Source organism: Lontra canadensis, unplaced genomic scaffold (genome assembly GCF_010015895.1).
Source record: "Lontra canadensis isolate GAN:19392208 unplaced genomic scaffold, GSC_riverotter_1.0 scaffold14, whole genome shotgun sequence".
NCBI lineage: Eukaryota > Metazoa > Chordata > Mammalia > Carnivora > Mustelidae > Lontra > Lontra canadensis.
Genome location: NW_022631008.1, coordinates 27,540,952 through 27,556,025, shown reverse-complemented (window position 1 = coordinate 27,556,025; position 15,074 = coordinate 27,540,952). Strand labels below are relative to the sequence as shown.

Here is a 15,074-nt window from a genome sequence, read left to right as displayed (position 1 = left end):
GTGCTGGAGGAGAAAAAGGTTGGGGGGGGGTCTGGGACAGATGGGGCAGAGCTGGAGGCCGCTCCAGGGAGTTGACTGAGAGCTGTGCGCAGGGAGTGGGGGAGGGGCTGGGGATTCTGTGACTGGGACACCAGGGAGTGTTGTCATATAGGACACCAGCACTGCTGGCACCTGGATAAGATCTGAGCTACAAAATCAGGCTCCTCAAGATAGAGTGGACGTGCTCAGAGAAAGGTTTCAGGCTGGAGGAGACAGCGAGGCAGCCCAAAATGAGAGACTTGGACTGAGAAACACTGACAGATTTGAGGCAAGGTGTGGTCAGAATCCAAGAGCTAGAACCACAGCTCACGGTCCAAAGGGCGATGAGATTGAAGAGAAGGAAAGTTAGCTTGGGTCAACTCAAGTGAGTAAGAACCAGACTTCCAAGCATGCACAACTGGTTCCGCCTAGGTTGTGTGAGCTGCGGACTAGCCCTCTGGTCCCGGCTTGTGCCAACACATTCCCACCCCAGGCAAATGTTCTCACCCTCTGCTGAATGCTCTTTTGTATTGTAAGGGACGTGTTCTTTCCCTGGAGTGGTTTCAGGAACGCCTCCCTCCTTCACACTGGTTCTTAATCTTTGTGACCATCAGAAGCATTCTGGAGCTATTCCTTTCCTTTCCTTTTTTTTTTATTTTTTTAAAGATTTTTTATTTATTTATTTGACAGTGAGAGATCACAAGTATAGAGGCAGGCAGAGAGAAAGGGGGAAGCAGGCTCCCTGCTGAGCAGAGAGAACCTGATGCGGGGCTCGATCCCAGGACCCTGAGACCATGACCTGAGCCGAAGGCAGAGGCTTTAACCCACTGAGCCACCCAGGCGCCCCTCTTTTTTTTTGTTTTGTTTTGTTTTGTTTTGTTGGTTTTTTTTTTTTTTTGTTTAAAGCTTTTAGGTAGATATACAAAGAAGGTATAAAATGCCCCAGAAATCAAGTCTCCCTCCTGCCCCTGTTCTCTCAGCCATCCGGTTCCCTTTCCAGAGGTGCTGTTGGGAATTTCTGACAGGATGGCATACCCAATCTTGGGTTCTACAAAGAGCCATATACTCCACACGCTGTCTGCTTGTTACTTTTTCTCCCTTCACAGATAAATCTTGGAGACAGTTCTCTGCAGTTCACGCAGCACTTCCTCGGTCTTTTTAAAAAAGACACAGAGAAGTCATCGTTGGCCGGACTACAGTTCTTTAAAAAATCAGAACCTTTCTGGACATGTGGGTTGTTTCTAGCCTTTGCCATCACAAACAAGGCTGCCTGGCCCGTCTTCAGAGCCTCTTCAGGTCACACAGGGTGCACATATCCCTGTAGAGCAGCTTCTTAGAAGCGAAATGAAGGTCCAAGGGCACGAGTTGTGGTAGTTCTGACCGTTCTTGCCAAATCGCACGGATTACATTCCCTTGGTAAAGAATGAGATGACCTGTTTACCTGTGGCACTTACACAAAATTACACAGAATCTCTAGGTGGGGGGCCTGAGCACCTGTATTATGAGCCCCCAAAGAGAGATTCTGAGCAAGAGACTCTCTTGAGTTCCCTCAGCTTCAGCCCCTCCCTTCCCCCAGGAATTTGGCCTGAGGTGAGGTGGACAGGGCCATCGCCCTCCGGGCCTGACAGGCCCCAGCTTGCTCCAGGCTTCCTGAGCTGGGCAGGATGCTGGGGAGCCACAGACTGTCCAGGACACTGCCAGCACTGGGGCTCACAGGGTCCTGGCAGGCAGCCCTTCTGGTCCCCTGTGGAGCCAGGGCCTGCTCCTCTAGGGCAACGGTAGGAAACAGGGTTTTTCCACTTCCCTCCAGGTACCACTCCTGGTTAGGGGACTAGAGCGCAGGCCATGCCAGCATTCTAACCATGTGGGCGTCATGTGGAGAAGCCTTGCAGTGAAAACGGGGGAAAAGGAAATATTAGGCGTGGTGAGATATTGACTGATTTTTTAAAATGTGTAGTATTTTTATAATAATGACATTAAAGACCAAAAATAAAAGTGCCATTTCCAACAACCTACTTATCTGCCCGTGGCCTTCTGATGTGCCATTCGTGTGTAGTTGTTCTCTGTGACACCTTGGGGGTGGGGAGGATGGCGGGGTTGGTTCTGCCAATTGCGGTAGGGGTCTAGGGCTGGGAGGGGCCCACATGGGAGCTATAGGCGCGCCCACTCTCTGCCATTTGGGGTGAAGCCCTCAGGATGCATGAACAGACCAGTTCCCTTTCTAGAACAGAATAACAGGATGTTCTTACTATGCTGGGTGGTAGAATCCCCTTTATTCTGCAAGCAAGGGCCATGGGGTGGGAGCTCTGAGACATGGTCCGGACTCACCTCGGGGGCCTGCCACTCAGTGAGCATTTAATAAATATTTGAGAAGAAGCAAGGAAGGAAGGGGGGAAGTGTCCCCATGTGGTATAATTTTTCTTAAGATTTTATTTATTTATTTCTGAGAGAGAGAACACCTGCAGAGGGGGAGGGGCAGAGGGTGAGGGAGAAGCAGACTCCCCACTGAGCAGGGATCCCAGCAACATGAGGTTCCATCCCAAGACTCTGGGATCGTGACCTGAACCAAAGGCAGACACTTAACTGACTGAGCCACCCAGGCACCCCTACATGTGATAGAATTTTAAGAACTCTGAGTACTTGGCCCACAAATGCTCCTTGCTACCCACCATGGAGCCTGACTTCTCACTGTCAGTGATCCTTCTAGCTACGCAGATCTGTACCCTCTCCAAAACAGGAATTGCTCATTTATTCATTCAACAAAATATTTATGTGTGCCAGGTACAGCTCGAGGTGGTGAGAACAGAACCATGAGACCAATAGTCAAAAATCGCACCCTCGTGAAGTTTAAATTCTGGGGGAGGAGAGAAACAATAAACAAATAAGGAATGTATTAGATATTTGTATTTATAATATACATTTTATAGAATGTAAGGTGGTGCTAATTGCTGGAGAGGATGGTGAAGCAGGGACGAGAGACAGGGAGTGTGAAGGGTATGTGACCATTTTAGAGAGGGTGACCAGGGCACCTCACTGAGAAAGTGCAGCTGAGTAAAAAGGCCTGAAGAAGAAAGGAAGCAAACCATGCAGATATCTGGGGGAAGAGTGTTCAGAAAATAAGGAACAGCAAGTGCGAAGGCCCTGAGGTAGGGCCTTTGACTTCCTTTTTTTTTTTTTTTTTTTTTAAGATCTTATTTATTTATTTGACAGAGAGATCACAAGTAGGCAGAGAGGCAGGTAGAGGGGGAGGGGGAAGCAGGCTCCTTGCTGAGCAGAGAGCCCTATGTGGGGCTCGATCTCAGGACCCTGAGACTATGACCTGAGCTGAAGGCAGAGGCTTAACTCACTAAGTCACCCAGGCACCCCAGGCCTTTGATTTCCTACATTAGTTTTTTCTCTTGATCTGGATCACCAGCAACATGAAGGTAGGAATAATGCTTTTAAGTCCTTAGAAATACTTTTGATTACCATTCCCAGTATACCCTTTTATAACTCTTGAGTTTTATATCACTTGTAGGTATCACTTATTATTAAAAAAATGTTTACTTCAGCTCATGCCTCAGAAGGAGTATATAAACACAGAGTTGGACACATAGTAGGGTTCAGTAGTTATTTTCTGCTTGCATACTTGAGAGTGACACGTATAAAACTTCGGGTCTGTTGTGTCTTCTACGGAGTACCAACCCCATAGCTTTCCTTAGAGGCTGTTCATCACCACGGCATCTGCACTGTCACCGGAGCGGCCATTTGTTCCTTTTCAGTCCAGTTTAACTGTAGAATCCCCGCTGCAAGATAGACCTTAAGTTTTTGGTTATGTGGGATGACCCCACTTGTCCGCTTTCTCATGAGCTTCCCCCAAGCCCCTGAAGGCTCCTCGGCTGGAAGAGAATTTGCAACTTTTTAGGGGAATACTTGTATTTAAAATTAAAAACCCAGGGAAAATGTCAACAGTGGCCTCTGAAGTGTGGGCAATGAAAGTGAATCTCAACAAGAAGCAGTCCACAGGACGCAGTCCTTTTGCCAGTTGACTCCCTTGGTGCATCCCTTTGCCCTCCCATCCAGCTGTGGGCCCACAGATGCTCACGAGACATGACACAGCCCTCGGCCAGCCCCTCAGAAAATGCTTTTGTTTCCCGACCAGCTGAAGAGCATGTTGTATGGCCTATCCAATGTCATAGCCATAGACAGATTGTAGGAAAGAGAGGAAAACAGTGGTAAGCCTTCAAAAGTAATTATTTGGTATTTCAGCTATTTGCTGAAATATTTGTGTTTGCAGTAGGTTCCTGTTGAGTTTTACAAGGTCTAATCGATGTAGGTGATGAGGTCTCTTTTTTGCAGAGTCCAGGGGGCGAGGGGCACCCACCACCTAGACAGCTGCTTAGAAGGGAGCCAGGCAGGAGAAGGGGGAGCCCGAGGGAGGGAGGGAGGGCCAGCCAGGAATTAGAAACTTAGAAAATTAATTAGAAAATTAGAGTTTTCTTTTGTGCCAAAGAACAGTACAAAGGTTGTTTGCGGCAGATGGGTAAGTTTGTCACTAAGCGAGGAGAAGAGATGGGTTAGTGTTCACTTGGCAGAGAGGGGGAAGGGGCATTTGGGGGGGATCTGCCTATAGGCAGTGAAGATAAATTTGGGAGGAAATTGCTGGTCCCCCCTCTGCTCAGAGGGGAGCATCTTGCTGTCAGGTTGTTATTGAATTGGGTAACAGGGCTCAAGAGAAGACGAATTCATGTTTTTCAAAACTTGTTTTAGGGCAATAATTGACATACATCATGATTTTAGGCCCAGCAAGCCCTCGGGAAAGGTTTGTTGTTGAAATTCTAAATGGACCCAGAACATGCATTTAACAGTCCCCCACCAGCATTACCACCCGTGTTCTCTGATATGTGAAGTACACTGTGTGCAAGGCCTGCATAGAACAAACCTCTGAGATGTTTTGTTTACTGTCTCCCTCCCCCTCCACCTGCTCTGGAGCCTTCTACAGGCCTGCAGTCACTCCTCTGCTCTTTTTCCCTATCCCCTGCCTTCCCCTGGAGTTTGGGTATCCTGGGGCATCATCCCAACCAAACTCGTGATAAGGGGAGGCTAATTTCCTCTCTCATTTTGTCATGTTGACTAAGAGTTCTGTTTTTATCGGTAAAACCAATATTACCGGGACCATGGGCGAAAGGCGAGTTCAGGCAGCCTTACTCGTTCAGCTTGTACTCGTTCACAAACCAGATGGCCAGGCCTACCTTAACTGCAGGCATAGGGCCAAAGGGAATTAAGTCCTGCAAACAATCTATAGCTGTTAAGTGGAAAATGTCACTATGACCTTTTTCCAGTGCTTTCTTCTTTCTCTGTGTGTGTGCGCGTGTGTGTGTGTGTGTGTGTTTGATTAGGCAGTGGCCACACAGCAAAGTTTTTAAAGTTTAAAAGGTGAAAACTCTCCCCCACTTAACACCATCCTCAAAGGCAACCAACACACCAAAGTCTTGTGTGTCTGTCCTGCACACGTGTCTGACAGATCTACACGCACACACGAAGCAGCCCACGTGATCATGTCTCCTTCCTCAGTACTTGTTGATGATTTTCCTCAGTACTTGCTGATGATTTTCACCTGCCCCCCCCACCCGTGGTGCCGTCTACCACATGACTGTCCAGTCACATCCTTTGAATCGCCTTCCATATAAAAATATCTTAGTAAGGATTAGAGCTTTTGCTGGAGAATAAGAGAACAGCTTCATGCAACTGGGGTTTTGAAGCACGTTGGTGTCACACTGCTGTTAATTGAAATCACATCTTGAACGAGGTCCCTTAAGGTCATAAAGCAGGGACTCCAAGAAACGATCTGTCTTCTAAGGCTGTGGCATGTTTTCTCTTGTTCCAGAAACTAGAATGAACCGAAGCATTCCTGTGGAGGTTGATGAATCAGAACCATACCCAAGTCAGTTACTGAAACCAATCCCAGACTACTCCCTGGAAGAGGAATCAGAACCACGTGCTCCAAATCTGACGAACATGGCGCCCAACAGCTTGTCTGCGCCCCAAACCCCTCACTGTTCCTCGGGAGAAGTTTCTCAGGCTCAGCCACCCTTGAAACTTTCCAATCACCTACGGCCTGTGTCGCAGCAGGTCACCTGCCTGCGTGCGAAAATCTTGGAGGAGAGCGAAGACAGCTTCTGGAGGAGACACCCAGACCCAGGCAAAGATTTTCCCTCGGGCTCCCCCGCAGCCAGCGAGCAGGAGCCGGAGTCTGTGGTTGGAGGCCTCCCTCTGGAGCATCAGTTTTCATTTATGGAAAAACGGAATCAAGGGCTAGGATCTCAGCTTTCAGCAGCTTCTCCTGACACTGGCCATGACTCAGACAAATCAGACCGAAGTTTACCTAATGCCTCAGCAGACTCCCCCAGCCGGAGCCAAGAGACGGTGCAACAGCCCCAGCCCCACAGGAACCGGGCAGCTCCAGATCTGCCTACGACAGACACAGGATATGATTCCCAGCCCCTGGATGTCCTGGGCCTCAGGCAGCTGGAAAGGCCCCTGCCCCTCACCTCCACGTGTTACCCCCAGGACCTCCCCAGACCACTCAGCTCCAGAGAGTTCCCTCAGTTTGAACCTCAGAGGATCCCAGTGTGTGCACAGAGGCTGCCTCCCGTCCTTCCCCCACACACTCAGTGGAACTGTCATTACCATTGTCCCAGAGGTCCCTATCACCAGGTGCCATGTAAGTGAACTTCACCTTCTCTGGACCTTCTGGGCTGGGTAACTAAGCAAGCAAGGGCCTGGCATCAGGGCCTTGCGTCTGAGACTGGCACAGACTGGTCAGAGTGCAGGGAGGGACTCTCCGTGGGTGGTTGGACTTGCCAGGAGCTCAAGAAAAAAGGCTGCGTCTTAGCCCAAAGCCTATCCCGCTTGGAACCTACTTCTCTATAAAACTTGAAGGAGACAACAGATTCCTTTGTCTCAGTTAGTTTAACTGAAACCTGCCTACAGTCAGGGAGATGACCCAAGTGACTTCTAGAGTAGATTTTTGTTGACTTAATTCTTGGGCACCTGGGCTCTGCCTTCTCTGCATGGTCCTCCCCGTCTTAGATTTGGCAAAGAAAGGAGGCCTTCGGTCAAAAATCCCGGAATGCTTTTCAAACTCTGGATTCAGGCCATGACCTGAAGATGGAGTTGCTCCTGGGACACTGTTACTTAAACCTCTTTGGGGATTTAAGCCACCCCTAAGGACCACAGTCCCCAGAACTGGGCTAACTGCTTCTCGCCGGCAAGTGCCTGCCCTTCTCTTCTGTCTCCGGGATGTTCTTCCCCCTCCTTGCATGTTTAACCCAGTTCTATACCTCCTTTCTTAGCAGCCTTATTGTGATCTGATTTACGTACCGTAAAGTTTGCCTTTTATGCATTTAGGTATGCAAGTCAATGAATCTTAGTGTTTACAGACTTATACAACCATCACCACATATACCTCGTAAGACTTAGCTCAGGGGTCCCTCCGGAAAGCTCCTGGATCAATCCTGCCTTCAGGCTCTCAGTTTCCTTGTGCTCTGCCGGTGGGAACCGCCTAAAGTCAGTACGACATCTACCCAGGGACTTGTCTTCCTCTCCCTCCAGCACGTCAGCGAAGGTATAATATTTTTATTTTTTTAAACAGTGCATGTGCACCTGCGCATATGCACAAAGTTGGGGTGGTGCAGAGGGAGAGGGAGAGAGAGAATCTTAAGCAGGATCCACACCCAGTGTGGAGTCCAGTGCAGGGCTCGATCTCATGACTCTGAGATCATGACCTGAGCCAAAGTCTAGAGTCTGGCGCTTAACTGACTGAGCCACCCAGGTACCCCAGGAAAGTTCCGTTTTTAACCCATAATTTTCCAGAATTTAGCACAGTGACCAGCGTATCCTAGGATCTCAGTAAATTTATCCAAATGAGTGGCTAGGTGAACAATGTGTATCAGTGCAGTAAGCATTTCTGAAAGTGATAGTCTTAGATTGAGACAAAAGGTCCGTTACAATTCTTGATGTTAAGTCTCCGCTGAGGCCACTGGGAAATAATGAGGCTGTGAGATCTGATATTTTTCTTAGCAAATAAATGCTGGACAAGAAGTAGTTCAAATGGCCAGACCAAAGAGTCTGACCAAAGGTCTGATGCCTAGCTTTATTTTATTTTATCTTATTTTATTTTTAGATTTTTATTTATTTGACAGAGACACAGCAAGAGAGGGAACACAAGCCGGGGTGCAGGAGAGGGAGAAGCAGGCTTCCTACTGATCAGGGAGCCCGATGCGGGGCTTGATCCCTGGACCCTGGGATCATGACCTGAGCCGAAGGCAGATGCTTAATGACTGAGCCACCCAGGCGCCCCCGATGCCTAGCTTTAAAATAAATTCTAAAAATAACCAAAAATGTTGTAAGTGATCGCAGTTTTTTGTATTTGTACATGTACACCTCGTATAAAGCTGCCTAAAGTGAATGGAGCAACAAAGTAATTCCTAATTTAAAAAAAAAAAAAAAAAAAGGAGGGAAAGAAATTTTTGTCCTGCTGTACAAAAACTTACATTTTGGAGGGAGAGGTAGACATGAGGCGTCCGTGAGCAGATGCCATGCTAACATGAGGTGTTCTGACAGCACAAGGGAGCAGAGCCTGAAGGAGACATTGATCTATCTGGGCCAGTTTCCAGAAGGACTTTTGAGCTAAGTCGTAGAGGAACTTAGATGATGTTGGGAAGCAAAAGGTAGGAACGATTGTGAGGTTAAGAGTGAGGCCAAGAGCTGTGGAAGCAGCAGGTCTCGGGGAGAAAGAGCCTCTGAGGCCCAAAACTGGGACGTTGAGTTTTGGAGGCTGGGAAGTCACTGGCTGGGCTTGTGGACACCACGGCCTGCTCTGAGTGCCTGGTAATAGGATGGGTGTGGCGGGCGCAGAGTTCCGTAAGTCTGAATCACTGAGGATTGAACCTTGCCAGCGTTGGGGTTGCATTTATTTCTCCATGATCTCCAGGCTAAAAGGGAATAATTCTGTGAGGTTAAAACCATCAACTACTTTTTTTTTTTTTTTAAGATTTTATTTATTTATTTGACAGAGAGATCACAAGTAGGCAGAGAGGCAGGCAGAGAGAGAGAGAGAGAGGGGGGAAGCAGGCTCCCTGCTGAGCAGAGAGCCTGCCATGGGGTTCCATCCCAGGACCCTAACTAAGATCATGACCTGAGCTGGAGGCAGATGCTTTAACCCACTGAGCCACCCGGGAGCCCCCATCAGCTACTTTTTTAACGTTCTACTCTCTGCACTGAAAGATAAATTTTCTGATCATAACTGCAATATACGTTTGCTCACAAAATTGAAATATGCCTAAAAGCCCCATTCATGTTTCTATCTCCTAACTATCATTCCTTTTGGGGGTTTTGACTTATAAAATATGCATATGTATAGCATATATATTTAATGTAAAATTAAAATAATTCCCAGTGACGTTCAGTGCACTTTTTCCAGAATCATTTAAAAATCCTGCATGGTGTTTTTTCAGATGGATCTACCAAATCGTTTTTAAGTTCTTCTGTTATCAGACAATGTAAAGAGTTTTCAGTTTCTGATCCAGTAAGAAATTGGAGGATAAACATCATGTATATAAGTTTTTATCTGCATTTTTTTCTTTAAATTTTTTTTTATCTGCATTTCTGATAAATTCCTTAGATTAATGTGTAGAAGTGTGAATACTTTGTAAGGGCTTTGTGATCCTAAGTCCCAGGCAGTTAGCCTTTATCTGCTATCAGGAGAAAGCCTCATTGTGATAGACAAAGCATTAACTCAGTATGATTTGAGTATTCCAGAAAGATCTTCCCACTTGCAAGTATTTTTTTGTGTTGAAGTCTGAAATGACACCACAAGCAGTCCCGTCTCAGAAGCAAGAGCAAAATGCCCCCTCTGGGCAGACTCTTTTAAAATGCAAACACCCCTGACTGGGGACTCTTAGTCTCTAATACCTGCTGATGAAATTCTCTAATCAGCTGTCTTGCCCGCCCTCCCTCCCTCCACTATTTCCTAACACTGCAGCAGGGAGGAGAAGGCGCCTGTGGGTCCTGGGAGGGAGGAGAGGTGTTGAAAAGCAGAGGAGAGAATTTGGGCAGGAGAAGGGGATAATTCACAGAAGAAACACAAACAATAAGCATTTGAAATTAAGCTTCGGGTTACTAAATTTAAGAAAAATTTATATATGCAAAATTTTTTAAGCTACCCTTTTCCTAATTAGGTGTGCAGGTAGAAAAACCCTCAACTGACATCCATTGTTGTGGGATTATGGGGTTATGGGGAAATGAACACTCCCACCTGCTCTTGGCAGAAGTGGCAATTGGTACAACCTACAACCTTCTGGAAGGCATCTCACTATTTATCAAAATTTTAAATGTGCTTCCTTGGCCCATCAGTCGTACTTGTAGGATCAATCCCATAGAAACACTAAACAAGCCTATAAAAACACGTGAACAAGGATGTTTAGTAAACCATCATTATAGTAAAGTAAGAAGGAAAGCAACTCAGATGCTACTCATAAGGGGACAGATAAGTTGTGGTTTATTTATACAGTGGACTGCTAGGCCACTGTTACACAGAATAAAATACACATTTTGACATAAAAAAGATTAGGCAGATAAGCAAGGTGCGGTGCTGATTCCATATGTGTTAGTTTTAAAAAGCTAAATGTGTTTAAAAACCATACATTGAAAAGTCTGGAAGGATTGCCTTAATTGTTGCTGCTGATCCAGGCATCAGGGGTGGTGGGGGCAGGGAATTCAGAAGAGACAGACTTTTCCTTCTACCTTTATATACTTAAATTTTTTACAGCAAACAGGTATTATTTTTATATTTAAAAATAAGTAAATGTCGAAGAAAAAAGAACATGGGGGAATGAGAGCATAGGGCAGCCTCATTCCCCGTGCCTCTCTTTACCCTGGCCCCCAAAAGCATCCAGTCACTGGTTGAGTCAGGGTTGGGCTGGCTTTGTCCGGGAAGCCCAGGGCTGAAGCGTTTCCTCAGGACACCACAAGCTGGGAAGCTTGATGAGGCCTCTGGCTCCAACGGCTCCCAGGAAGGTCACCCTGAAGATTAAATGAGATAATACACTGAAGGCGCTGGGAATGGAAGCCCTCCCCAACAAGCAGTTCTTAGTTATTATTGCTATTCCTTACATGGATCCTGTAGAGCGCCCCTCCCTCCCCTTCCAGATCCCTCCGGCTGGCAGATTTTAAGCATTCAAAGCAGGTGTACGAATGCTTAGTTTCCTGTCAGGACTATAACTGCACTTAATTGCCAACAAAACCACTTCAAAAGAGCTGTTCACCTAAGGGATGCTTGGAAACCATGGCTACGTGGTTCTCCTTGGCTTTCCAAGAGTGTTACTTCCTCATCTGTTAATGAAAATATAAATAAATAATGATCGCCATGCAAATGGCATACCTTCGTCTTTGCAAGTTAAAGGAGAAATAGTTGCTGGTCACCCCTTTTATGTAAAAAAAAAAAAAAAAGAAAAAGTTCAAAGCTAGTGAAAATGAGTAGAGAGTAAGTAGAAGTCGAATAAGCCAGTGTTTTCTCCCCTACCCCCGACCAGTCCCCCAGAGAAGCTGGCCCCGTACTGTCCCAGGATCCTTCCACTGAAGGTCACCAGAACGGCTGGTTGCAGTTGGCTGTGCAATCAAATAAAACCCTTGATGCAAATCACTTGGGAAAAAAAAAAAAAAAGAATATAATGAAATCTAAAGAGCCTTTGTTTTACTATCAAAATGTTTGCTTTCTCTACCAGGAAGACTGAATAACATACACTTGTGGGCATATGCCTACTGTTGCTCGAAGGAACCTGAAAAAGTGATCATTTGTATGCTGGAGTGCCTGCACAGTTAAAAGTAAGGGGGAAAAAAAAGAACCCAGATGGAAAAAATGATAAAGGAAGGAGCTGCCTTTCAGGAACCCCCGCTGCTTACAGCTGCGGGGGTTCCGCTAACAGATTATGTTGGCCATTTTGTTTCCTGGCCAAGCTGATTGCGTTACATCATCATGCTTTTTGACAACTTGAAAATCAGATCTTATTTTCTCTCTCGTACTCTTGTAATACCATGCTTAATAAGGAAGAAAAATGTTGAATGTTTTGACTGATAAGTGGAAAACCTCGTTTAGGATTTGGTTTACAGATTCCAAGTAGTAAAAGGCTAGTAACATGAAGACTATGTATACCCAGGCCAAGAGGATCCTAAGATTGATAAATAACACACAGTTCTGGGCACCCATTTACGAGTGTGCAAGATTTGTATCTTTGTTCTGTGATTAACCCCGCCTCAGAATTGAGGAGTCCAGTGCTTACAAATCACTTGTCTGTCCCACCATCCACTGCCTTCTGTCCTCCAACCCCTGCCGAATAAATTATCTTGATGGAATTTTAGGCACCGAGGAAAGTCAGTAAGGGAGATACTTTTGGGCAGTAATTCTTAAGTCTACCAAGTAGGTGGCTGCCGACTTGCACGCCTCCCCTTCTCACATACTAACGAGTGTGGGTTTGTGTTTCAAAACAGACACCCACAGACAAAACAGATTTTTCTCTATTTTGAGCCACTCAGAGAAACTGTATCCTATTTATCTGTGTTCACTGTGTGGCTAGCAACAGAGGTTCAACAAATATTTGTTGAATGAATAAAAAGTTCTTTCTGGTCCCTGCCTCCTGGGGAAAGGAGTAATCCCTAATCATGAGTACAGCCTTTGTGACAACAAGCCTTGGAAAGGCCATCTTTAATGGTCTTGTGCAAGATGGCAGGAGAGGAAAGGAGGGAGCTCGATGGGACTTGGCAACAGAACTCGTCCATTCGTTAATCAATTTATTCAACATATGTTTCCCCAGTCCTGTGCTAGGCACCAGGTGTACAGCTATAAAACACATGTGGTCTTGTCTTCATGGAGTTCGCGGTCTCCTAAACAGCCAGCTAGGAGGAGAAATCAGCAAATGAAACAACAAGTTCTAAGTGCCCTACAGGAAGAAACTGCGTGTCAGATATTAGTAGAATGGTGAGAGGAGACCTCTTTAAGAGGACCCATTTGAGCTGAAATCTGAAGGAGAAGAAAGTGAAGGAAGCAAGGAACTTGGTGTAGTGAAGGCACCCAAAAGCGAGCCAGCAGGGCTGGGGCGAGGTGAGCCACGCCACAAGGTGAAGGATGCAAGGACCAGGGTAGGGAACTGGATTTTATCCTAAGTTAAACTTCTTTAGGAAAACAGAAAATTGAACTCTATCATCCCAAATAAGGAACTTAGTACAGTATCTGGCATGGGGCGAGGGTTGAATAAATGTTAGCCACAATTCTCTATAGAGGAACCCAACTAAAGGAAAAAAGTTTGGTCAACATCGTGGAACAGAATGATTAAAACGTGAGCAATGAAAAGATACTCCTTTACCTGATAAACATTCTTATGGAGGCAATTCTCCACACAACCAAATTTCACTCACAAAAGGGAAAGCTTATTTTTGATTGATCCTCTGGAGTTCGATAGCTCTTTGTTTTAACCAATCAAAGCATGGCACCGAGGACTCCGTTGTCAATTTTTTAAAAATTGGGAAGGTGGATCCTTTTCATCTGTTCACGTAAACCACTGTAAGTTTTTACCGCAGGTGACCGTTTCAGAAATGAAAGTTACAGCTAATCAAACCTTAGCCCACATGCCTTAGTGATTTTAATGACACGATTTGTTGCTATGAGACAAAAACATGTTGTGCGGGGAAATAATCTGTTAGAAATCATATGACCTTGACTCAAAGGCTTTTGATTAAGAGCACTAACATCCGCTCTCTGGAAAAGAAACAAACCCTATCATTAGAGCCTGGTAGCCCTTTTAAAGCAAGTAAAACCTTATTAGCCACTTATTAATGGATCGGGGAAGCAAAAATGGCTGCCAACATGAAAAACTTTCAAGGCCACTGGCAAAGTTTCCTCTCTTTTACCTCGTCTTTCTCCTTCCTACTTGCGGAGGGGGACACGACCCAAGTGGGCTACAGCTAAGTGGCCAGTCTCGTGGCTTCTCTTTCTCTGTGTGCAGGAGGTTGGCTTTGGAAGCATGCAGTCTCCATTCGTTCGCGTGTTAAGCATCCCTGTGTGCAGGCTCTGTGCTTGGAGACATGGCAGCCAGCGGATGCAGTCTCTGCTTTCACAGACGGTAGATGCCGGTAGGGAAGGCAGACGAAAAGTTGACAGTAAGAGTCATGCTTACTCAAACACATGATAAGCCCGGAACGACAAGAAGCTGGTCTGTAAAGATAGAGTGTGAGAGCACACTAGGCAGAGAGGATGGCCATCTCATGGTCCCGGAGGTAGAGACAAGCTTGGGGTGTTCAAGAAGAAAGATGACCAGGGTAGCTGGGGCTTGGTGAGCTTGGGAGAGCATACGAGGGGCTAGGGTCAAGGGCAGAGATGCAGTCATGCAGGAAGGATTTTAAGTGCAAGGGGAGATCTCTGGAGGGGTGTAACTGTAGCTGGTTTTATAAATGATCCACTCACAAAGACTCATCTAAAAGCAGGGCTGGCCCCCGCCTGGGGACCCAATGGCCGTGACACTTCTCCCCCTTTCTAGGGAAAAGGAACAGCAGTGGCAACTGCTCTGTCGCCCTGAATTTCCACCTGGCCATCAGACCCCTTGGAATATGTTTGACCTGCCCCAGAATGGCTATAAGAGCCAAGTCTTTGGGGTATATCTTATGCAGTCCCGTGTCCTCACTCGTAAGCATGCTCTCCAAGTCCTGGTCTCCTTTATCAGTCAGGGAGCCAAGATAGATCCCGCCTCCCCTTCCTTAAGCCCCCCAACATCAAAACCAGCCCTAAGCAATTTCAGGAAGGCATCAGGGGCTGGGCCAAGAGACAGCCTGTGTTGGAGAGGGGACAGGAAGGACCTGGCTGGTGTCCTGTGTCAAAGCAGACAATAGATTGAACCCAGGGAACCTGACCATGCTTGAGAGACTGGCTTGGCCACGTTTCCAGGGTCACCCAGCCAAGTTGCCTGAGTCAGACAGTGGAGACCTGGAGACAGTGAACATGCACATTATTTGTTTTCTGTCTATAC

The 15,074-nt window shown here is 46.4% G+C and overlaps 1 protein-coding gene across 3 annotated transcripts in view; it reads left to right on the top strand.

Moving 5' to 3' along the window:
* Positions 1-15,074, top strand: part of TRAF3IP2 (TRAF3 interacting protein 2) — a 47,768-nt gene that overhangs the window by 13,952 nt on the left and 18,742 nt on the right. For all 3 annotated transcript variants that reach the window (XM_032858332.1, XM_032858334.1, XM_032858333.1), the window contains exon 2: positions 5,885-6,721. In XM_032858332.1, the coding sequence (XP_032714223.1) occupies positions 5,885-6,721 (837 nt within the window). The remainder of the gene's footprint in view (positions 1-5,884; positions 6,722-15,074) is intronic.